This window comes from Mytilus californianus, unplaced genomic scaffold (genome assembly GCF_021869535.1).
Source record: "Mytilus californianus isolate M0D057914Y unplaced genomic scaffold, xbMytCali1.0.p SCAF_1, whole genome shotgun sequence".
Lineage (NCBI taxonomy): Eukaryota > Metazoa > Mollusca > Bivalvia > Mytilida > Mytilidae > Mytilus > Mytilus californianus.
In genome coordinates, this window is record NW_026262581.1 from 95,271,196 (window position 1) to 95,297,934 (window position 26,739).

At 33.5% G+C, this 26,739-nt stretch overlaps 1 protein-coding gene and 1 long non-coding RNA gene across 4 annotated transcripts in view; one reads left to right on the forward strand and one right to left on the reverse strand.

The window, feature by feature from the left end:
* LOC127710947 (uncharacterized) overlaps nucleotides 1-13,304 on the forward strand; it is a 40,819-nt gene extending 27,515 nt beyond the window's left edge. For both annotated transcript variants that reach the window (XR_007986415.1, XR_007986413.1), the window contains exon 2: nucleotides 12,755-13,304. This is a non-coding gene — a long non-coding RNA (uncharacterized LOC127710947). The remainder of the gene's footprint in view (nucleotides 1-12,754) is intronic.
* Nucleotides 1-26,739, reverse strand: part of LOC127710318 (sortilin-like) — a 66,401-nt gene that overhangs the window by 15,706 nt on the left and 23,956 nt on the right. For both annotated transcript variants that reach the window (XM_052216122.1, XM_052216121.1), the window contains 7 exons: nucleotides 25,315-25,565; nucleotides 20,648-20,750; nucleotides 18,716-18,792; nucleotides 17,899-18,190; nucleotides 10,895-11,012; nucleotides 10,538-10,612; nucleotides 3,374-3,490 (listed from right to left, as the gene is read on the reverse strand). In XM_052216122.1, coding sequence (XP_052072082.1) covers nucleotides 3,374-3,490; nucleotides 10,538-10,612; nucleotides 10,895-11,012; nucleotides 17,899-18,190; nucleotides 18,716-18,792; nucleotides 20,648-20,750; nucleotides 25,315-25,565 — 1,033 coding nt within the window. The remainder of the gene's footprint in view (nucleotides 1-3,373; nucleotides 3,491-10,537; nucleotides 10,613-10,894; nucleotides 11,013-17,898; nucleotides 18,191-18,715; nucleotides 18,793-20,647; nucleotides 20,751-25,314; nucleotides 25,566-26,739) is intronic.

Below are 26,739 nucleotides of genomic sequence, written 5' to 3' on the forward strand. Positions count from 1 at the left end.
CTAAATACATGGTTAGATTCAGCATATCAAAGAACCCCATATATTCAATTTTTGTTGAAATCAAACAAAGTTTAATTTTGGACCCCGATTTGGACCAACTTGAAAACTGGGCCCATAATCAAAAATCTAAATACATGGTTAGATTCAGCATATCAAAGAACCCCATATATTCAATTTTTGATGAAATCAAACAAAGTTTAATTTTGGACCCTTTTGATCTCAATGTGGACAAAGTTGATAACGGGGCCCAACAATCAAAAATCTAAATACATAGTTAGATTCAGCATATCAAAGAACCCCATATATTCAATTTTTGATGAAATCAAACAAAGTTTAATTTTGGACCCCGATTTGGACCAACTTGAAAACTGGGCCCATAATCAAAAATCTAAATACATGGTTAGATTCAGCATATCAAAGAACCCCATATATTCAATTTTTGTTGAAATCAAACAAAGTTTAATTTTGGACCCCGATTTGGACCAACTTGAAAACTGGGCCCATAATAAAAAATCTAAATACATGGTTAGATTCAGCATATCAAAGAACCCCATATATTCAATTTTTGTTGAAATCAAACAAAGTTTAATTTTGGACCCTTTGGACCTTTATGTAGACCAATTTGAAAACAGAACCAAAAATTAAGAATCTAAATACACGGTTAGATTCAGCATATCAAAGAACCCCAATAATTCAATTTTTGATGAAATCAAACAAAGTTAAATTTTGGACCCTTTGGACCTCAATGTGGACCAATTTAAAAACGGGGCCCAAAATCCTAAAACTAAATACACGGTTAGATTCAGCATATTAAAGAACCCCAAGAATTCAAGAATAAAACCCCATTGAAATTGATCAAGAAATAAGCAATTTATACGAAGTATCTTCTTTTGCACAATACTGTGCAATTGATTATTTCTTGCTATTGCGCAATACTGTACAATTGACAATTTCTTGCTATTGCGCAATATTGTGCTATTGGATATTTCTTGCTATTGCGCAATACTGTGCAATTGAAGATTTCTTGCTATTGCGCAATACTGTGCAATTGAAGATTTCTTGCTATTGTGCAATACTGTGCAATTGAAAATTTCTTGCTATTGCACAATACTTATTATATAATAATTTACACATCCTGTTTGGTGTGTATCTCCTACCATATCATTATTATTTGCTTTTAAATATAAATCAGAAATAACCAACTTAAAATTTTAAATTTTAAAAGAAAAAAAAAAGGAAAAAAAGAAAAAAAAAAGAAAAAAAAAAATCCCCCCCCAAAATTTTTTGAACCCCCTTATGATTCATCACCCCCAAACTCAATCTCAGCCTTCCCTTTGTGGTATGGTACCTTGCAGTACAATTTCAGAGAGATCCATACACTTGAACACAAGTTATTGTCTGGAAACTAGAAAAATGCTTATTTTTGGCCCCTTTTTGGCCCCCAATTCCTAAACGTTTCGGGCAATTACCCCCAAACTCAATTCCAGCTTTCCCTTTGTGATATGGAACCTTGTAGTACAATTTCAGAAATATCCAAACACTTACACACAAGTTATTGTCATGAAACTAGAAAAATGCTTGTTTTTTGCCCCTTTTTTGGCCCCTAATTCCTAACATTTTGAGGCAATTACCCCCAAAATCAATTACAGCCTTCCCTTTGTGATATGGAACCTTGTGGTACAATGTCAGAGAGATCCATACACTTACACACAAGTTATTGTCTGGAAGTTACAAAAATGCTTATTTTTGGCCCCTTTTTGGCCCCTAATTCCTTAACTGTTGGTACCATAACCCCCAAAATCAATCCCAACCTTCCTTTCCTGGTATTGAACCTTATGGTTAAATTTCATGGAGATCCATTCACTTAAACTAAAGTTAGAGTGCGAAAACCAATGTGTCTTCGGACGACGAAGACGACGACGCCAACGTCATACCAATATACGACCAAAAAAATTTTAATTTTTGCGGTCGTATAAAAATTGTATCAGAAAAAAAAATTGAATCATAATTTCCTGTCAATATGCACATCTACATATTATGTCCTTATTATCTACACAGTTTCATGAAATTCTGTTGTGTGGTTTGAGAGGAGTTGCGATGACAAAAGGTTGCAGTAGTATATTGGGCAAATAAGTTCAAAGGAGCGTAACTCCTGGAAAAAAAATTGAATCGTAATTTCCTGTCGATAAGCACATCTACATAGTATGTCCTTATTATCTGAAAAGGTTTCATGAAATTCTGTTGTGTGGTTTGAGAGGAGTTGCGATGACAAAAGGTTGCAGTAGTATATTGGGCAAATAAGTTCAAAGGGGCGTAACTCCTGGAAAAAAAAATGAATCGTAATTTCCTGTCGATATGCACATCTACATATTATGTCCTTATTATCTACACAGTTTCATGAAATTCTGTTGTGTGGTTTGAGAGGAGTTGCGATGACAAAAGGTTGCAGTAGTATATTGGGCAAATAAGTTCAAAGGAGCGTAACTCCTGGAAAAAAAATTGAATCGTAATTTCCTGTCGATAAGCACATCTACATAGTATGTCCTTATTATCTGAAAAGGTTTCATGAAATTCTGTTGTGTGGTTTGAGAGGAGTTGCGATGACAAAAGGTTGCAGTAGTATATTGGGCAAATAAGTTCAAAGGGGTGTAACTCCTGGAAAAAAAATTGAATCGTAATTTCCTGTCGATATGCACATCTATGTAGTATGTCCTTATTATCTGAAAAGGTTTCATGAAATTCTGTTGTGTGGTTTGAGAGGAGTTGCGATGACAAACTGTTGCAGTAGTACATTAAAGTCAATAAGTTCAAAGGGGCGTAACTCCTAGAAAAAGAATTGAATCGTAATTTCCTGTCGATATGCACAACTACATAGTATGTCCTTATTATCTAAAAAAGTTTCGTGAAACTCTGTTGTGTGGTTTGAGAGGAGTTGCGATGACAAGAAACAGGACTGACAGACTGACGGACAGACAGACGGACGGACGGACGGGTCAAAAACATTATACCCTCCGCAACTCGTTGCGTGGGGTATAATTATACTGTGATGCAGGAACGGACACATTATTTTCATATATTATTATATGTGTACCTTGTTTACTTAATTAAAATAATTCAATTTGAAGTATGCATTTATCCAATGACCATTGAAATATTTCATGCAAAACACAATAAAATATGCACATAATACCTAATAAAAAGTCTGAATATTTCATAGTTAGACATATCAAGCCATACATCAAGTATTTGAGAACTTATAAGTCTTTGATGATCTCTAGATGACTATTATGTTTTTCAAGGATTTTTGGAGGTTGCTGACTCTTGCTTCCATAAATCAACTTTAGTTAAATTAAGTTAAAATAAGGATACCTACCCTTGTGTTATAACTTGTTCTTCGTGACCTTGCTTACATACATCCACCTTAGGTAAATTAAAATTAGGCTGTTCTACACAATCATCCCTACCATCAGGTCTGTAAAACCCATAATCACTGAAATATTTTTATAATACATGCATTATTATTTTTTTGGTATTTTACAATGTTGTTTTATTTAAATCTCTTTGGCTTTTATGTATTTGTTATTGCAACCTTTTGCAGTGGTCTTGTTAACCCATTTAAAATTTCTCAGAGGATGGAATTTCAGGAAATTGCAATTTAATGTGAAGAATTGTATATTTTTCACTGCTTTTTACATACATTCTTTATATTTGTAAACCTATTTTAACATATTTTTAATCAATTTTATCTTCGCAAATATAAATGCTACATCTATACTTTTTCAATATTCAGATGCAGTTCAATTATATTCTAAGTGCATACGAAACTTCATCAAAATCCAAAATATCGCCATATTACTTTTACTTTGCATTAAAGTGCACCAACTGTAACATAATGGAAAGACTGTACATCTTGTAAGTTGTAATTACATGTAAACATACAATAGTTTTCAGTCTGTCTATTAAAGACATTCATGTTACCAGAGATTTATACCACAGATTTGTTCATAGAAACTTGACGAAATTTAATGAAATCACGAGCCCTCGAGATTATTGGTAATATTAAAGTACAATATTAAGTCTTAATATCTCAAAAATGACAAAAAATATTGAACTAATACCAGCAATACTCTGTTTAACAAGAGTGCACACGCTGAAATGTCTCGCCTGTTTTACTGACCATTGATTTTATGTTGAAAGTCTTAAAGACAAAGGTTTTACTGCAAGTATCACATAAACTAAACATTTTTAAAGATCCATGACAATGAGGTCAAGGTCAGATAAAAACTGTCACACAGACATGTACATCTTACAATTATTCCATACACCAAATATAGTTGACCCATTGCTTATGGTAATTGAAAAACAGACCAAAACACCATAAATGCTTCACCAAGCACAGCCTGATACGACCGCAGAGGTCTAACCCTGAACAGTTGGGGCAAGTTTGGACACAATATTCAAGCTTGATACTTTCTGAATTAGGATTGTGATCAAATTTTTGACATAATATAGGTTTCTGACACAAAATAAATGTGGTCAAAGATCTTAAAAATTTGAAATGGGACATTTAATTTACCTAGAATGGTCTGATATCCAAAATCTAACAACATGGTTAGATTCAGCATATAAAAAAACACAAAAAATTTAATTTTTGTTGAAATCAAACAAAGTTTAATTTTGGACCCTTCAAACCTTAATATGGACTTATTTGAAAACAGGGCCCAAAATAAAAAATCTAAATGCACAATAAGATTCAGCATATCATACAGCCGCAATATTTCAGTTTTTGATGAAATCAAACAAAGTTTAATTTTGGACCCTTTTGACCTCAATGTAGACCAATTTAAAAATGGGGCCCAATATCCAAACTAGAGGCTCTCAAGAGCCTGTGTCGCTCACCTGACTCTACTTTGGTTTTAGAAATCATGTAAAGATAGATAAAAATAATAACAGATACCCAAATAATGATTGAGGCCAAATTTTGATTAATATTGGTCCCGTTATTTAATAAAATATCCTGGTGGCCATCTTGAAGAGTAAATCGGCAACAAAGTAGCAACACTTGGTCAGCACTTCATAAGGAACATTCATGCCATGTTTGGTTTCATTCCATTCAGTTGGTACTCTAAAAGAAGACATTTGTATGTATTTCCCATAGGGTCCTATGTTAAACTAAGCCCCCCCCCCCCCCCCCCCCCCCCCTAGCGGCCATCTTGGATGATGGATCGACAGCAAAGTAACAACACTTGGTCAGCATCTCATAAAGATTCATGAAATGTTTGGTTTCATTCCATTCAGTGGTTCACTAAAAGAAGACATTTGTATGTATTTCCCATAGGTCCTTTGTTAAACTAAGTCCCCTGCTGTCGGCCATCTTGGATGATGGACCGACTGCAAAGTAACAACACTTGGTCAGCACCTCATAAGGAACATTCATGCCATGTTTGGTTTTATTCCATTCAGTGGTTCTCTAAAAGAAGACATTTGTATGTATTTCCCATAGGTTCCTATGTTAAACTAAGTCCCCCGATGGCGGCCATCTTGGATGATGGATCAGCTACAAAGTAACAACACTTGGTCAGAACCTCATAAGGAACATTCATGCCATGTTTGGTTTCATTCCATTCAGTGGTTCTCTAAAAGAAGACATTTGTATGTATTTCCCATAGGGTCCTATGTTAAACTAAGTTCCCCGATGGCGGCCATCTTGGATGATGGATCGGCTACAAAGTAACAACACATGGTCAGCACCTCATAAGGAACATTCATGCCATGTTTGGTTTTATTCCATTCAGTGGTTCTCTAAAAGAAGTCATTTGTATGCATTTCCCATAGGGTCCTATGTTAAACTAAGTCCCCCGCTGTCTGCCATCTTGGATGATGGATCGGCTACAAAGTAACAACACTTGGTGAGCACCTCATAAGGAACATTCATGCCATGTTTGGTTTCGTTCCATTCAGTGGTTCTCTAAAAGAAGTCATTTGTACGCATTTCCCATAGGGTCCTATGTTAAACTAAGTCCCCCGCTGGCGGCCATCTTGGATGATGGATCGGCTACAAAGTAACAACACTTGGTCAGCATCTCATAAGGAACATTCATGCCATGTTTGGTTTCATTCCATTCAGTGGTTCTTTAGAAGAAGTTCAAAATGTAAAAAGTTAACGCCGACGACGGACGACGCCGGACGACGGACGCCAAGTGATGAGAAAAAGTAATACTTGGTTAGAACCCCCAAAAATTAAAGACTTTAAATTAATCCCATTGAAATTGGTTAAAAGATTTGTATTTATTTTCAATTGAAGATTTCTTGCTATTGCGCAATACTGTGTAATTTAAGATTTCTTGCTATTGTGCAATACTGTGCAATTGAAGGTTTCTTGCTATTGCGCAATACTGTGTTGGTACGCAATACTGGCCAATAGAAGCTTTCCTGCTATTGCGCAATACTGTATAATTGAAAATTTCTTGCTATTGCGCAAAACTGTGCAATTGAAGATTTCTTGCTATTGCCCAATACTGTGCTATTGGGCAATACTGTGCAATTGAAGATTTCTTGCTATTGTGCAATACTGTGCTATTGGGCAATACTGTGCAATTGAAGATTTCTTGCTATTGCACAATACTGTGTTATTGCGCAATACTGTGCAATTTAAGATTTCTTGCTATTGTGCAATACTGTGCAATTGAAGATATCTTGCTATTGCGCAATACCCTGTTGTTACGCAATACTGTGCTATTGCGCAATACTGGCCAATTGAAGCTTTCCTGCTTTTGCGCAATACTGTATAATTGAAAATTTCTTGCTATTGGGCAATACTGTGACTATTGGGCAATACTGTGCAATTGAAGATTTCTTACTATTGCGCAATACTGTGCAATTGAAGATTTCTTGCTACTGCCCAATACTGTGCAATTGGAAATTTCTTGCTATTGTGCAATACTGTGCAATTGAAGATTTCTTGCTATTGCCCAATACTGTGCAGTTGAAGATTTCTTGCCATTGCCCAATACAGTTTAATTGAAGATTTATTGCTAATGCGCAATACTGTGCTATTGCTCAATACTGTGCTATTGTGCAATACTGTGCTATTGCACATTACTTTGCAATTGAAGATTTCTTACTATTGCGCAAAACTGTGCTATTGCGCAATACTGTGCAATTGAAGATTTCTTGCTATTATGCAATACTGTGCAATTGAAGATTTCTTGCTATTGCCCAATACTGTGCAATCATTTGAAATTTCAAAAATTTTGAAGAAAAATAGATATGAACCCCCCAAAAAAATTGGAAAAAAAAAATCCCCCCCAAACTTTTTGAACCTCCTCCCCCTTGGAGTAATTACCCCCAAATTAATCCTAGCCTTCCCTTTGTGGTATGGAACCTTGTAGTACAATTTTAGAGAGATTCATACACTTAAACACAAGTTGCTGTCTGGAAACTAGAAAATGCTTGTTTATGGCCCCTTTTTTGCCCCTAATTCCTGAACTGTTGGGGCAATTACTCCCAAACTCAATCCCAGCCTTCCCTTTGTGATATTGAACCTTGTGGTACAATTTCTGAGAATCTATACACTAACACACAAGTTATTGTCTGGAAACTACAACAAGAGTGCACACGCTGAAATGTCTACTATACTGACCATTGATTTTATGTTGATAGTCCTACATATCAAGTTTTACTACAAGTATCACATTAACATTTATGATCCAAGAAAATGAGGTCAAGGTCAGATAAACCAAGCCGGAAATACATGTACACCTTTAATACAATCCCTCCATACACAGAATATAAATGACCTATTGCTTATAGTATAAAAGAAACAGACCAAACCATGGAAAGTATATATATTGTTCAATGAACCATGAAAATGAAGTCAAGGTCATTTGAACCCTGCCAGACAGACATGTACACATTAAAATCATTCCAAATATAGTTGACCTATTGCTTAAGGTATCTAAGAAAAAAAGTTAACCAGGAAAACTGAACATTGACCAATCAACCATGAAAATGAGGTGAAGGTCAGATGATACCTGCCAGACAGACATATTCACCTTACAATCATTCCATACACCAAATATAGTTGACCTATTGCTTAAAGTGTACGAAAAACAGACCAAAACACAAAAACTTAACATAAGCAATGAACCATGAAAATGAGGTCAAGGTCAAATAAAACATGCCAGACTGACATGTTCATCATTAAATATTTCCATACACCAAATATAGTTAACCTACTGCATACAGTATAAGGAAAACAGACCAAAACACAAAAACTTAACATTTAGCAATGAACCTTGAAAATGAGGTCAAGGTCAAATAAAACATGCCAGACTGACATGTACATCGTAAAATATTTGCATACACCAAATATAGTTGACCTACTGCATACAGTATTAGAAAAACAGACCAAAACACAAAAACTTAACATTGAGCAATGGACCGTGAAAATGAGGTCAAGGTCAAATAAAACTTGACAGACTGACATGAACATCGTAAAATATTTCCATACACCAAATACAGTTGACCTATTGCATACAGTATTAGAAAAACAGACCAAAACACAAAAACTAAACTATGACCACTGAACCATGAAAATAAGGTCAAGGTCAGATGACACCTGCCAGTTGGACATGTACACTTTACTATCATTACATACACCAAATATAGTATATCTATTGCTTATAGTATCTCAGATATGGACTTGACCACGAAAACTTAACCTTGTTCACTGATCCATGAAATGAGGTCGAGGTCAAGTGAAAACTGTCTGACGGGCATGAGGACCTTGCAAGGTACGCACATACCAAATATAGTTATCCTATTACTTATAATAAGAGAGAATTTAACATTCCAAAAAATCTGAACTTTTTTTTCAAGTAGTCACTGAACCATGAAAATGAGGTCAAGGACATTGGACATGTGACTGACGGAAACTTCGTAACATGAGGCATCTATATACATGTACAAAGTATGAAGCATCCAGGTCTTCCACCTTCTAAAATATAAAGCTTTTAAGAAGTTAGCTAACGCCGCTGCCACCAGATCACTATCCCTATGTCGAGCTTTCTGCGACAAAAGTCGCAGGCTCGACAAAAATGCTTGTTTTTGGTCCCTTTTTGGCTCCTAATTCCTACACTGTTGGTACCATAACCACCAAAATCAATCCCAACCTTCCTTTTGTGGTATTGAACCTTCTGGAAAATTTCTTAGAGATCCATTGCCTTAAACTAAAGTTATTGTCTGGATACCAAATGTGTCTTCGGACGCTGCCACTGACGACATGATAGCAATATACGAAATGCAAATTTTTTGAGGAGGTATAAAAACTTAATGTTGACCAATGAACCATGGAAATGAGGTCAAGGTCAGATGATACTGGCTAGACAGACATGTACACCTTACAATCGTTCCATACAACAAATATAGTTGACCTATTGCTTATAGTACTTGAAAAACAGACCAAAACACAAAAACTTAACATTGACCAATGAACCATTATAATGAGGTCAAGGTCAGATGACACCAGCTAGACAGACATGTACACCTTACAATCATTCCATACACCAAATATAGTTGACCTATAGCTTACAGTACTTGTAAAACAGACAAAAACTTAACAATGACCAATGAACCCTGAAAATGAGGTCAAGGTCAGATGAAAACTGCCAGTTTGACATGGACTCCTTACAATCATTCCATACACCACATATAGTTGACCTATTGCTTCTAGTATCTGAGAAACGGACCTAATCACGTGACTTTAACCTTGATCACTGATCCATGAATTGCGGTCAAGGTCAGGTTAACCCTGTCTGACGGACATGTAGACGTTGCAAGGAACCCATATACCAATTATAGTTATCCTATTATGTGTACTCATAATAAGTGAGAAATTCACATGACAAAAAAATTAAAATTTTTGTTCAAGCAGTCACTGAACCATGAAAATGAGGTCAAGGACAATGGACGGAAACTTCGTAACATAAGGTATCTGCTTACAAGGTATGAAGCTTCCAGGTCTTCTACCTTCTGAAACATAAAGTTTTATACAAATAGTTTACGCCGCTGCCACCGCCTGATAGTAATTCCTATGTCTCGCATACTGTGACTTTCATCACAGGCGAGACAAAAATCATTTAGATTTTCATTTTCATTTCATTATAACTGCTTTTTTTTAAATATGATAAGTCCCTTCACCATCCTTCTTTATGTGACTTCTATCATTTTTTTATTTTTGGATAATTCTTGACTTTCATTGTTCACAAAATCTTTATTTTAAACATATATCCATCACAACTTTTAACCAATTATTGAAAATATGCTGAAAATGAGAAAAAAAACTTTGAAAAGGTGACTGATTAAAAAATAACCAGAGAGCCTTATGATATTTCTATATATAACATGACAATTTTATAATACAGTAATAAAATAATAATATAATAATTTGGCAAACTCTGGTATCATATGTCTCTAATGTGACTCTTATGACAATAAACTCATGATATTATGACACTACCCATTATACAGATCTTACCATTCATAATCATCCCTGACACATGTGCAGGATTCTCCTGTATGTTCCAATGGGTAATCTGCACCATTATAGCACCTTTATATGGAAAAATTTCAGACATATCAAATCATTTTCTGTTGAACTATTCAACTTGTACATAATGGATAACAAATTCACAGATTAAAAAAAAGGATTACAGATTGAAATTTCATTTATTATATTGCCTTGATCAATTTTTTTCTTTTAGACAATTTTTCTTTTTCTTGCATGGATGATAGTAATTGATTGTTCATAATAAGACATGCTTTATTTCTATACATATTATTTTAATAAAAAGAAACATTCAAATCATACTCTCAAAAAACGCTATCAACATACCATGAGTCTTTTTTCACTTTCTTAAAAGTTTCTTTTTTTCCAAGTAGGCATCCTTGTATATTTCCTTTTTCATTATTTGTTTCGTGGGGTACCCATGTTACATAATCTGTTGAAGTATCTATTCAAATAAAATAAAATGAACTCTAATGTAACATTGGCAGCCATACAAATAAAATTAACTGTATCTGGGGTCAGATGAATAATACAATATTATCTTGTAAAGAATAATAATACCATGAAAATAAAATGTATTAAATGCATGAGGGGTTTGATATAGCCTTCCACAATAATGTTTACTGTATAGTCAAACAAATTAACCCCCTACTTTAGATAAATAAAGGAGATATTGGGGTATAAATCAATGAGAAATACCAATGTTTTAAAATGTCTGATGTTAAAGTTTGAAGCAGTAACAGGACATATGATGTCATACTAGTATGTGGGAAATAGAAGATCAACAAGTTACGGACTTTTCTATTTAACACAATGAGGATGTTTTCAATAAGAAAAATAGGTTGAACAACTCATGAGAATTGGGTATCAATTGATATCAACTCTCGTTATTTAATTTAAATAGTAATAAACAGCTGCGCCAGGAACGCATGATAGCCCATCGTGTTTTCAAAGAATAAAGTTCAATAACTTCTCAATGTTATATCAGAAACTTATAAAAAACTAATGGGAGATTATCTTAATAGATATAAATAAGTCACCAAAGTTTAATGAAAATTGCTCAAAGCACTTTAAGGACATCGTCCGAAAACTTGAAAATCACCCCTTTTTTATGAATAAAATCCCATAACTTGGAAACATAAAATCTAAAATTCATAAAAATCAAATGGGAGCTTACAACAATAGATATAAACAATTTACCAAAGTTTCATGAAAACTGCTGACAGCATTTTTGAGTTATTGTCCGAAAACTGGAAAATCCCCCTTTTTTCAATGAATAAAACCCCATAACAAGTAAACGTAAATTCTGAAATTGATAAAAATTAAATGGGAGCTTACGTCAATAGATATAAACAATTCACCAAAGTTTCAGGAAAACTGCTCATGGCATTTTTGAGTTATTGTCTGAAAACTGGAAAATCCCCCTTTTTGTAATGAATAAAACCCCATAACTCGAAAACGTAACATTTAAAATTGATAAAAATCGAAAGGGAGCTCATGTCAATATATACAAACAATTCACCAAAGTTTCTTGCAAATTGGTGAAAGTGTTTTTGAGTTATTGTCCGAAAACTGGAAAATCCCCCTTTTTTCAATGAATAAAACCCCATAACAAGTAAACGTAAATTCTGAAATTGATAAAAATTAAATGGGAGCTTACGTCAATAGATATAAACAATTCACCAAAGTTTCAGGAAAACTGCTCATGGCATTTTTGAGTTATTGTCCGAAAACTTGAAAATCCCCCTTTTTGTAATGAATAAAACCCCATAACTCGAAAACTTAACATTTAAAATTGATAAAAATCGAAAGGGAGCTCATCTCAATAAATGCAAACAATTCACCAAAGTTTCTTGCAAATTGGTGAAAGTGTTTTTGAGTGATTGTCCGAAAACTGGAAAATCCCCCTTTTTGTAATGAATAAAACCCCAAAACTCGGAAACGTAACAGACGGACAAACAGACAGACAACCGTAAACCATTATATGTCCCGTAAACGGGCGTATAAAAATAACTCCCCAAAGGATTATTTATTATTATATTGAAATAAAACAAAATGCTCCGCAGGGCGCAGCTTGATACGACCGCAGAGGTCGAACCCTGAACAGTTGGGGCAAGTATGGACACAACATTCAAGCTTGATACAGCTTTGCATTTGGATTGTGATTAAATATTTGACACAGCATAGGTTTCTGACACAGAATGAATGTGGTCTAAGAACTTAAAAATTTTAAATTGGACATTCACCTATTATGGTCCAATATCCAAAATCTAAATACATGGTAAGATTCAGCATATCAAAGAACCCCAAGAATTCAATTTTTGATGAAATCAAACAAAGTTTAATTTTGGACCCTTTTGACCTCAATGTGGACAAAGTTGATAACGGGGCCCAAAAATCAAAACTCTAAATACATGGTTAGATTCAGCATATCAAAGAACCCCATATATTCAATTTTTGTTGAAATCAAACAAAGTTTAATTTTGGACCCCGACTTGGACCAACTTGAAAACTGGGCCCATAATCAAAAATCTAAATACATGTTTAGATTCAGAATATCAAAGAACCCTAAGAATTAAATTTTTGTTAAAATCAAACTAAGTTTAATTTTGGACCCTTTGGACCTTAATGTAGACCAATTTGAAAACGGAACAAAAAATTAAGAATCTAAATACACGGTTAGATTCGGCATATCAAAGAACCCCAATAATTCAATTTTTGATGAAATCAAACAAAAGTTTATTTTTGGACCCTTTGGACCTCAATGTGGACCAATTTAAAAACGAGGCCCAAAATCCAAAAACTTAATACACGGTTAGATTCAGCATATTAAAGAACCCCAAGAAGTCAAGAATAAAACCCCATTGAAATTGGTCAAGAAATAAGCAATTTATACGAAGTATCTTCTTTTGCACAATACTGTGCAATTAAATATTTCTTGCTATTGCGCAATACTGTACAATTGACAATTTCTTGCTATTGCGCAATATTGTGCTATTGGATATTTCTTGCTATTGCACAATACTGTGCAATTGAAGATTTCTTGCTATTGTGCAATACTGTGCAATTGAAAATTTCTTGCTATTGCACAATACTTATTATATAATAATTTACACATCCTGTTTGGTGTGTATCTCCAACCATATCATTATTATTTGCTTTTAAATATAAATCAGAAATAACCAACTTAAAATGGAAAATTTTAAAAGAAAAAAAAAGGAAAAAAAGAAAAAAAAGGAAAAAAAAAAAATCCCCCCCCCTAAATTTTTTGAACCCCCTTATGATTCATCACCCCCAAACTCAATCCCAGCCTTCCCTTTGTGATATGAAACCTTGTAGTACAATTTCAGAAAGATCCATACACTTACACACAAGTTATTGTCCTGAAACTAGAAAAATGCTTGTTTTTTGCCCCTTTTTGGCCCCTAATTCTTAAAATATTGAGGCAATTACCCCCATCATCAATCCCAGCCTTCCCTTTGTGGTATGGTACCTTGCAGTACAATTTCAGAGAGATCCATACACTTGAACACAAGTTATTGTCTGGAAACTAGAAAAATGCTTATTTTTGGCCCCTTTTTGGCCCCCAATTCCTAAATGTTTCGGCAATTACCCCCAAACTCAATTCTAGCTTTCCCTTTGTGATATGGAACCTTGTAGTACAATTTCAGAAAGATCCATACACTTACACACAAGTTATTGTCATGAAACTAGAAAAATGCTTGTTTTTTGCCCCTTTTTTGGCCCCTAATTCCTAAAATTTTGAGGCAATTACCCCCAAAATCAATCCCAGCATTCCTTTTGTGATATGGAACCTTGTTGTACAATGTCAGAGAGATCCATACACTAACACACAAGTTATGTCTGGAAGTTACAAAAATGCTTATTTTTGGCCCCTTTTTGGCCCCTAATTCCTTTACTGTTGGTACCATAACCCCCAAAATCAATCCCAACCTTCCTTTTGTGGTATTGAACCTTGTGGTAAAATTTCATAGAGATCCATTCACTTAAACTAAAGTTAGAGTGCGAAAACCAATGTGTCTTCGGACGACGACGACGACGACGACGCCAACGTCATACCAATATACGACCACAAAAATTTGTTTGCGGTCGTATAAAAATTCGAGTTGATATCAAGTGATATCTAACTCTCCCTTGTTATGAAACCTATAAATACCACTAACTCAAAATAACACAGTTATGAATTTTCAATAAAATATGCATGCTTAATGTAAATTTGATGTTACAAACATTACTTTCACTTAGTATTCTAAATCGCCATGCAAACTGCAAAATGAGCATCAAATCTGGTAACTGTAGGTATTGTATGAAAAGTAGGTGAATCAATAAGCAAGGAGAGACCTCAGAAAATATTAAACTAATCATCATTTTATAAAATGAAATGCACTGTATAGAAAGTTACATATTTTTTTAATACAAAATTTGTCTGGCATGATAGGAAATCATAAGATTTCAACTACTTTTAAACACAACTTTGTGAAATCTATTGTAAAAAAAATTGTAAGGGGTTCTGCGGAACCCTGTGTCTCGCCTGCGATTACTGCTGTCAGTGTAAAAGTGTAATTAGATATAAGAAGATGTGGTATGAGTGCCAATGAGACAACTCTCCATCCATCTCACAATTTGTAAAAGAGTAATGTTGACTTAAAAAAAATCCATTTATCAGAAAAATACACAATTTAAAAAAAAATCAAACTTTTTCTTTAGATGCTATTTCTTGGTCTTGAAGATTAGCTTCTGTCCAAGTTTCATAACAATCCATGAAGATTTACAAATTTATCATGTCAAAAAAATGTAATCCCAGACTGTCTATAAATGTTTACTGTAAAAAACTAAGTCCATCTATTAGAAAAATACTGAAAATAAAAAAAATGTATTTTCAAAAGTTTGCTTCAGACATTATCTCTTAATTGAATAAAAGCTTCTGCCAAAGTTTCATAAAATTCTACATGAATGAAATTTTGACAAAGTAATTGATGTGCAACAAACTTTACCCCTTGTTAACTGTAAAAAAACTAAGTCCATTTATCAGTTAAATACGGAAAAATGAAAATAAATATTTTCTAAATTTCACTCTGGATACTGTATTTTGGTCATAAACAAGCTTCTGTCCAAATTTCATAAAATTCCATGTAGGTTTGACAAAGTTATTGATGTATACTGTTTTTTGGTTATAACCAAGCTTCTGTCGAAATTTCATAAAATTCCATGAAGGTTTGACAAAGTTATCAATGACTGAAAAACTTTAACCTCAGACTAAATCTGAATGTTAACTGTAAAACAAGAGTGCACACCCTGAAATGTCTCCCCTTCTTTACTAATCATTGATATTATGTTGATAGTCCTAAATATAAAGCTTTATTACAACTGTCACATAAACTTCACATTAACCAAGTAAACTAAACATTGACCAATGAACCATGAAAATGAGGTCAAGGTGAGATGAACCATGCTAGGCAGGCATGTACAGCTAACAATTCTTCCATACAACAAATATAGTTGACCTATTGCTTATAGTTTAAGAAAAACAGACGAAAACACAAAAACTTAACACTGAGCAATGAACCTTGAAAATGAGGTCAAGGTCAAATAAAACCTGCGTGACTGACATATAGATCATAAAATATTTCCATACACCAAATATAGTTGAACTATTGCATATAGTATTAGAAAAAAAGACCAAAACTCAAAAACTTAACTTTGACCACTGAACCATGAAAATGAGGTCAAGGTAAGATGACACCTGCCAGCTAGACATGTACACCTTACAATCATTCCATACACCAAATATAGCTGACCTATTGCATGCAGTATTAGAAAAAAAGACCAAAACTCAAAAACTTAACTTTGACCACTGAACCATGAAAATGAGGTCAAGGTCAGATGACACCTGCCAGCTAGACATGTACACCTTACAATCATTCCATACACCTAATATAGTAGACCTATTGCATACAGTATAAGAAAAACAGACCAAAACACAAAAACTTAACTATAACCACTGAACCATGAAAATGAGGTCAAGGTCAGATGACACCTGCCAGTTGGACATGTACACCTTACAGTCCTTCCATACACCCAATATACTAGACCTATTGCTTATAGTATCTGAGATATGGACTTGACCACGAAAACTTAACCTTGTTCACTGATCCATGAAATGAGGTCGAGGTCAAGTGAAAACTGTCTGACGGGCATGAGGACCTTGCAAGGTACGCACATACCAAATATAGTTATCCTATTACTTATAATAAGAGAGAATTTAACATTACAAAAAATCTGAACTTTTTTTTCAAGTAGTCACTGAACCATGAAAATGAGGTCAAGGACATTGGACATGTGACTGACGGAAACTTCGTAACATGAGGCATCCATATACAAAGTATGAAGCATCCAGGTCTTCCATCTTCTAAAATATAAAGCTTTTAAGAAGTTAGCTAACGCCGCCGCCGCCGCCGCCGGATCGCTATCCCTATGTCGAGCTTTCTGCGACAAAAGTCGCAGGCTCGACAAAAAACTTAGTCCTTAAATTAATAAAATACAGAAATATGAAAATAAATATTTTCAAAATTTTGCTCTGGATACTGTATTTTGGTCATAAACAAGCTTCTTCTGTCCAAATTTCATAAAATTCCATGTAGATTTGACAAAGTAATTGATGTCTAAAAAAACTTTAACCACAGACTGAACCTAAATGTGGACAACGCCGACGACGGAATCTAGAATCACTATGTCTCGCATTCACAGGCTCAACAAAAATGAAAATAAATATTTGCAAAATTTCGCTCTGGTGGTCATAAACAAGCTTCTGTCCAAATTTCATAAAATTCAATGAAGTTTTGACAAAGTTATTGATGACTGAAAAACTTTTACCTCCGACTAAATCTGAATGTTAACTGTAAAAAAAAACTAAGTTCATTTATTAGTAATATCAGAAAAAAGAAAATAAATATTTTCTAAATTTTGCTCTGGATATTATATTTTGGTCATAAACAAGATTCTGTCCAAATTTCCTAAAATTCCATGAAGGTTTGCCAAAGTTATTGATGTCTTAAAAAACTTTAACCTAAATGTGCAAATGGACAAAATCTAGGATTGCTATGTCTCCCTTTCGCAACATAAATGTTGCAGGCTCGACAAAAAGTCATTGGGGTTAGTCAAAATAAAGTCTTAGGGTTAGAGTCCAAGACAAGACTATGTGAGACAGACAACTTCATGGCCAAAATAAATTAGATGATAAGTCAATTAAAATTCCATTAAATACTACACAGTTAACTTAAGTTTTGGCATCACTAATTCATCATACATACCACATTTCTTTTTGAATATTTTTTGGAAATCAATGATAAATGTGGTCCACTTCTTTGTGTCTGGTCTATAGCCCCATATACTGACAGTCAAGGCCTTGGACCCTGGCTCTGTTAACAGTCCAGTAAACATGACAGTTTCATTACTCTCCTTGCCAATGAAATCATAGGTATGCCAACATCTTCCCTCGTCTGTAGAAAATCTGATAACTTTTGGTTGAGTGGTATCTGCTGGAACTGCCACCAGTAAACTTCCACTGTCTGCTATGTGATAATGATGGGGACCATCTAAAGCCTGAAAGATAGAGAATACTGCTGGTTTTCATCTTAGCGGTCACTGAAAGAAATTCAATAAGGGATGGTATATTCATTTTAGAAAGCAGTTTCAAGCATGCCCAAGTATTCTCAATATTAATACTTACTATTACATTGAGAAAGCATAATTATAAAAGCTGTTACATAGAGGATATTTAGATGTTTGAAGCTTCCATCAATGAATAAATATATGATAATGAAGTTTAGAACACTAATTTTACTTGATATATTTTATCATGATATATTTAGTGACATTGATAAATTATTTCTACAGGTTCATTTTAGTAAGCCCTTCCAGGTATTTTGCAGTGGCTTATACACTTGGCCATATAATGAAAATAGAAGACAAGGAACATATACATATACAGCATATATTATCAAATGCCCTGTCTCTGCAACCTTCTTCCATTTATTATGGTTTTAATTTGTATTTACCCATTGAATCAAAGTGTTCATTTACTTAATCAAATGTGGTTTACTTATAGTATTTATGAGAGTACCAGACCTTTCTCCATGAATATCCACCATCAGTAGTTATATACACATCTGGTTTGGTAGTCTGTAATGCATCAGCTACATGACCTGCATAACACAAAAGACAACTCACTGTAAACATGTCACTGAAGGTGTAGCAAAGACAATAATAATTTACTTCAAGAGACAATTTGGTATATTCAAACACAACTTCAAGCAGAATAACAAACCAGCAGTAAAACATTTTTCATAATAAGGGGAAAAGGGGACCTTGTATGCAACAACCAACGGTAATATCTCTTGCTGGTAACAAGACCAATAGGTAATCTTCTAGTCAATTATAATAAAGGTTACAATTATATAATAAACCTGGTTTTACAATTGTCAAAGCATATTTAGTTTCAAATGACGATAATGTTACTATTTTTTTTTTTAAATTTGGAGATTTTAGTTTGAAACAGTCAACAAAATGAACCAAATAGATGGTGAGAATAAAATGAACGGCACAGTTTCATCATGTTAATAAACTGCTTCGCAGAGCGCAGCTGGATACGACAGCAGAGGTCCAACCCTGAACAGTTGGGGCAAAAATGGACACAATATTCAAGCTTGATACAGGTCTGAATTTGGATTGTAATTAAATATTTGACACATTATAGGTTTCTGACACAGAATAAATGTAGTCAAAGTACTTGAAATTGGTTGTATGATTTGAATTTATATTCAATTGATTTGATTGATTTTTTGTGTTTTAACGCCACTTTTGGGCTATTTCATGGCGGCCAGTTTTTATTGGTGGAGGAAGCCGGAGTGCCCGGAGAAAACCACCGACCTTTGATAGGAAAACTGACAATCCTAGTCAATTAAGATTGGAGTCGAGTGCACCCGCACGTGCGGGGTTCGTACTCACAACCTCAGTGTTGACTGGCTAGTGATTACAGTAGTAACTACTTAGACCACTCGGCCACCGTGGCCCCCATATTCAATTGAAGATTTCTTGCTGTTGTGCAATACACTGTGCTGTTGCGCAATACTTATTAAATCTGTTTTCAGACTATATACAAAGAATTAGCAAAATAAATTGTAACCCTCAATTCTTTTCTTCAGAAAATTGACAATTTCTTAAATTCCTGAAACTAGAAAAAAGCTTGTTTTGGCCCCTTTTTGGCCCCTAATTCCTAAACGGTTGGGACCATCACCCCCAAAAACTATCCCAACCTTCCTTTTGTGGTATTGAACCTTTTGCTTAAATTTCATAGAGATCCATACACTTAAACTAAAGTTATTGTCCGGAAACCAAATGTCTTTGGAAGATGCTGATGCCGACGACATGATACAAATATACGACTGCAAATTTTTTTTACAGTCGTATAAAAAGTGCACATAAGAGCACTTAAAGCTTTGAAAAAGGACAAAATGCCATCTATCATGGAAAATTCTGGCATATGAAATAAGTCTGTCGTACCTTTTAATAATGATTCTGAAACAAAAATTACCCAAGTGAATAGCTACTGTCCGATGCCATGACATCATAAAAATAAGGCGATGTGGTATGATTGCCAATGAGATAACAACCCACAAGAAACCAAATGAATAGGAAATAAGCAAATAAACGTCACTGTACAGCGTTCAACAATGAACCAAATCCACATTGTATAGTAACCTATATAGACTCCAACATAACAAAATGTAAAACCTTTCTAACGAGAAATCCAACAGCCTGATATATATTAAAACAATAAAGGAAAAACAAATATGATCGACAGCAACCAACAACTACCACTGAATTACAGGCTCCGGACTTGGAACAGAAACATATAGAATGTGGCTAGGTTTAACATAAGTTCCAGCAGTTATTGAAAGCTTGATTAAAGCAAATTACAACTAATAAATAAATCATGTTTTGCAAGCACTATTTCATAAACATTTTGATAAATGTTGAATTCATTATGAATAGACCTACCATGAACTAGTATAACACCTGTAGCACTTGGGACACTAAGAGGTAATTCTGAAATAATCCCTCTGCTCCTACTGTATGTCCCATGTATTTGTAAGGCACATTCCTGAAATAAATGAACAATATCAATTATTACTTTATTATTCAAATAAACCTATTTCCATTTAAATTGTTGTTATAAAGAGCTATGATTTGTTCAGATAAATGGATTCAGCCCAAATTAAAATCTGATGTTTTGTAAGTAGTGTTATCCATTATCACTGAACTTGTATACATATTTGTTTAGGGGCCAGCTGAAGGACGCCTCTGAATGCGGGAGTTTCTCGCTGCATTGAAGACCCATTGGTGGCCTTCGGCTGTTGTCTGCTCTATGGTCGGGTTGTTGTCTCTTTGACACATTCCCCATTTCCATTCTCAATTTTATTACTGAAGGCCATGTATGAGTACAAATCAATTAAATTTACATTTTTTCTTTTATAAAGCTGGACTTTTCTGTATAATTTTCTGTCAACAGTTATCTTCACTGATGATAAAACACACTCATGGTCTAAATGCAAAAGGTCTTCGATGAAAAAACACTCTGATGGTCCAAATGAAAAGGTTTTAGATGATAAAACACACTGACAGTCCAAAGTAAAGGTCTCAGATGATGATAAAACACACTGACAGTCCAAATGTAAAGGTCTTAGATGATAAAACACACTTGACGGTCCAAATATAAAGGTCTTAGATAATAAAACACACTGACGGTCCAGATGTAAAGGTCTTAGATGATGAAACACACTGCCAGTCCAAATGTAAAGGTCTTGGATGAAAAAACACTGACAGCCCAAATGTAAGGGTCTTAGATGATGATAAAACACACTGACAGTCCAAATGTAAAGGTCTAAGCTGATAAAACACACTGATGGCCCAAATGTAAAGGTCTTAGATGATAAAACACACTGACTGTCCAAATGTAAGGGTCTTATATGATAATAAAACACACTGACTGTCCAAATGTAAAGGTCTTAGATGATAAAACACACTGATGGCCCAAATGTAAAGGTCTTAGATGATGATAAAACACACTGCCTGTCCAAATGTAAGGGTCTTAGATGATAATAAAACACACTGACTGTCCAAATGTAAAAGTCATAGATGATGATAAAACACACTGACTGTCCAAATGTAAAGGGCTTAGATGATGATAAAACACACTGACAGTCTAAATAGTAAAGGTCTTAGATGATACAAAACACTGACAGTCCAAATGTAAAGGTCTTAAATGATTAAACACACTGACAGTCAAACTGTAAAGGTCTTGGATGATAAAACATACTGAAGGTTCAAATGTCAAGGTCTTAGATAAAAAAACACACTGACTTTCCAATGTTAAAGTCTTAGATGATAAAACACACTTACAGTGTATTTAAAGGTGATTAAACACACCGAAGGGTTAAATGTAAGGGACTTAGACATTACCCCTATAAAGGTGTAGGTTTCGATAAGGCCCTAAAATGGTTCCTATTTCTAGCTACAATTTAAAATTAGAATTTATTGACTAATATCACAATAAATCATAGCTAATACAATGACTAGATAAGAAATATGTCTTCTTTTGAAAATTCACATACTTGCATTCTATTTAAGACGTCACATATAGCACTCATTTAAATTTTCCACGATAATTCAATGAAAACAGGTAAATTTCCATTGATTTTTTTTGGACAGGATACACAGAGTGCATGTGTAGGCAAAATAAATCTTTTCACATAATATTTGTTATAACATTTTACATATCTGACTTGAATATTTAGTTTGTCGACCTCTGCTCTCTATGTTTTTTAGGCCTTAATTTGGTTGAAATCTGGACAGGTTTGTCAAATTTAGAAAAAATCTCTATTTTTTGGCCTATTTTGGATGTAAAAATCAAAGCTTTAGAATAAAACTTGAACAAAAAAGTTCTATTTAACTTTCTCACGCGTCTTTTCATCAGCTTAGAATTTTTTTTTTTATCTCTAAACATTGAATCTAATAATTGGGGCCAAATATGGCTCTTACCAAAATTACTCCTTTTTGAACCCCTAACATTTGTGTTTATGTTACATCCAATCATATGTTATTGAGGTAGACCCTGCCCTCAAGTTCATTAAGAGGAAATTTTAGTTAGGGAAAACAATGTTACCAATTACAAGTTATAACATTGTTTTTAAGGTCTTACAAACATTTAATGTTGTAATAGGGCTTGCAATTATTTTTTGTATGTTAGTCTTTTTTGTACAACTTGATGTTTGCAGAAATATTTTCTGCTGATATTGAAATTTCCCACTATCGGAATTTTTTAATAACTTTCTGTATAGAATTTATCAAGTTGTCTTTTTAAATGAACCGTTAATTTGAAGAAAAAAAAATATCCTTGAAGCATTGATTGAAATTGCACAACATTGATTTAAACAACTCTGACCGTCAACCCTGGAATTGACAGCAGATATATGTGCAATGTTGCAATGCAAATTTATGTATTTAAAGTTCTTCATTCTAACTCTTTTTAATTTAGTTCCTGATTTATTAAATAAGTGCTAGGTAATTCATTTAAGGTAGATCAGGTGTCTTTTTCTGAGCATCCCTTCTGGTCATGTTGCAAAAATACTTTTTTATTTCAAAAATATTTTACCAAGTATTATTCAATGTACAACTGAAACATCTAAAACTTGAAGTTTTAAGATTAATCTATCAAAATATAAAGTGTCAATAAGTGTATTTAAAATTTAAAGAAAAAAACTTTTTTAAATCAAGGGCAGATAATCATAAACAATTTGATAGGATAATTTGTGTTTTTCAGATTTTTCAAGAAAATAAGAACCGTGACCCCTATTTTTATTTGATATTTTGAAAGTATTTATGAAAAGCAATTCTCTCGTTGAAACCATTCTATTGTTCAATGTTTCCTAAATAAAGAAAAATTAAGTTTTCCTTTATATAACCCTTATAAAATAACTGTGATTTTGTTAATTTCAATGTATTTTAATGTAAAAACAAGATCTGTGACCCCCATTTTTTATATTGAAATTTGAAAGTTCATTGACCCAGAAGTCTATTATATAAATTTAAGAAAAGTCTACCATCGAACATTTACACATCCCAGCTACCTTAATTCTGAAAAAAATTCCTGGATATTATCTATCTATTTTTATTAGTTATCTTCTTTACTTTCTGGTTATCATTTAATTCGTTTACTTCAACAGATGATTTTATTTTTAATTCCTTGTTACATTGTAATTCAGTTCCTGGATAATGTAAGAAGCTTTCTCATTTTTAGTTCCTGGTTACAATTCAGTTCCTGGATTTTACAAGATGCTTTATATTTTTAGTTCCTGGTTACAATTCAGTTCCTGGATTTTACAGATACATTATATTTTTAGTTCCTGGTTACAATTCAGTTCCTGGATTTTACAGATGCATTATATTTTTAGTTCCTGGTAACAATTCAGTTCCTGGATTTTACAGATGCATTATATTTTTAGTTCCTGGTTACAATTCAGTTCCTGGATTTTAAAAGATGCATTATATTTTAAATCCTGGTTATAATTTAGTTTCTTGATTTGAAAAAAAACATTGTTTTTAATTCCTGGTTAAAGTTAGTTCCTTGATTCAAGTGAAGCATTCTTTTTCCATTCCTGGATTTTAAAACAAGTTTTTTTTTAAATTCAAGTTAATACTTTGCTTGGGAAATGCCTAAGATACCTTCTTTTTTTTTACATTCCTGATTGCATTTACTTAAAAGAATGTCATAGAACAATTATATTATATTTCCTGTATCTTATTAGAAGCCTTCTTATTTGATCCTTGCCCATAATTTTGTTCCCACATATCAAAAAAAAATCTATTTTAAGTGCACACCATGTTTTTTTTTTAAGAATCTGACTTATGTTATTGGGAGAAACAGGATCTTTAAAAGCATAAAATAAAATGGTTATCATTTTTTTTTGTATCAAATAAAATGGAGGCTTTTTTGTAACAGTACAAAAATTTATTAAAACTTTTCAAATATGACTAAAATTATAACTTCAGAGCCTAAATGAACAATTTGCTAGCCTTTATTGAGCAATACATGTATTACCATTCTTTTATTTGCATTTTACTAAAATGCTCTTTATCTAAAGTTTCTTGGTATTTTGTTTTCATTTTTTTTGGGTTTTGCATATAAATATAGAATCTTTACATATAGACCTGGGTGGTATGGGAACATGGTGCCAAGGTCCCCTTGACTGTAAAACATATAACTTAACCCTCTTGGGATTTTTACATTTAGACCTGAGAGTTTGGGGAACTTGGTGTCAATATTCCCCCTAGAACCTTCTTAAAAATCTTTACCCTTGAGGTTTGGAAACCACTTGCCATGTATCTCCTAAACTGTATGATATATAATTATACATTCTTAGGATCTTTGTATGTAGACCCTGGAGGTTTGGGAACCACTTGCCATGTTACTCCAAAACTGTATGATATATAGGCATATCTCCTTAAAATCATAACATGTAGACCCCTGAGGTTTGGGAATGGGTGCCATTTTCCTCCTAGATTGTATGATATATAACTACACCTGTCTATGAGCTTTAAAAGTAGAGCCTTGAGGATTGGAAACTGGGTGCCATGTTCCTCCTAGATTGTATGATATATAACTATACCTTTTTAGGATCTTTGCATGTAGAGCCGGGAGGTTTGGGAACTGGATGCCATGTTCCTCCTAGATTGTATGATATAACTGTATGGATGCTATTATCATCTCTCATCTGACTGGCAATATAAACTCCTCTCATTGACTGAACACGGAAAAAATCTGTAGAATCTCCATAGTTAGGGTATAAATGTTTCTGTAAAGATTCTGAATATAACATTCCCTTTCCTGATGATGTGTACAGCGTACCATGACCAGTATCTGTAAATTAAATAATAATGTGTTGTAACCCATAACTCCTTATTACTGTATCTTATTATAAAAATAAACAGTAAGTGAATCAGTGAACAAGTGTTTCATTCTTTTTAATCTTTGAACTTCTATTATATGTCACCAAAAGTTCACTTAGAAACTGCTTCAGGTTGCAGGTCAGCGATATACTATTAATGACTTATTCGTGATAATCTCTTACTTACTTATCATTGATAAACTGTTAATGACTTATCAGTAATACTGTTCATTACTTTGTCATGCTAACATTGTATACATTCAGAGCTGTACTGCAAGGTCAAAACCAACATAAAGTGTTTAGCTAGGTTCAAAATAAACTTCTTCCTACTGGTTATTTTGAAGATGTATCCACTTAAGGTGGTTCATTTAGAAATCAATGAACATGATTTGAAAACAAGAATGTGTCCATAGTACACGGATGTCCCACTCGCACTATCATTTTCTATGTTCAGTGGACCGTGAAACTGGGATCAAAACTCTAATTTGGCACTAAAATTAGAAAGATCATATCATACGGAACATGTGTACTAGGTTTCAAGTTGATTGAACATCAACTTCATCAAAAACTACCTTGACCAAAAACTTTTAACCTGAAGCGGGACAGACGAACGAACGGACGCACAGACCGAAAAACTTAATGGGGCATAAAAATTATACTCTAGTTTAATGAATTTAGTGTAATTTTTTTAAAGGTTAAAGTAATAGATGTTTTCCATGATTCAATGAAAATATACTGGTTACTAAATTAAGATGCACAGATAATATCATTATCTTGCATCTAACTGACAATAGAATCTATTATAATTCTAATGTTCCCATACCTATTGTTAATTGCATTTCTCATCTAAAGCCCTTCTTTATGCTTTAATTTGTGTCAGAGAAAAGCAGAGATTGACAATATCCTTATTTTGAGAAAAGAACATGAACAGATTCAGAGTTCTTGAAATCTTTTTTTTCCTGGTGGTCATTAGGACCACCAAGACTAAAAATCTGGTGGTCCTTGAGAAAATCTGGTGGTCCTGTAATTTTACTTGAATTTATCAAACACCTATTAGTTACATGTATTAAAGTCATTACTCAATACTATATTAACTCCATCCTAGTTTCTATGTTATATATTTGGTTGTTTTTAATTAAATTTTGA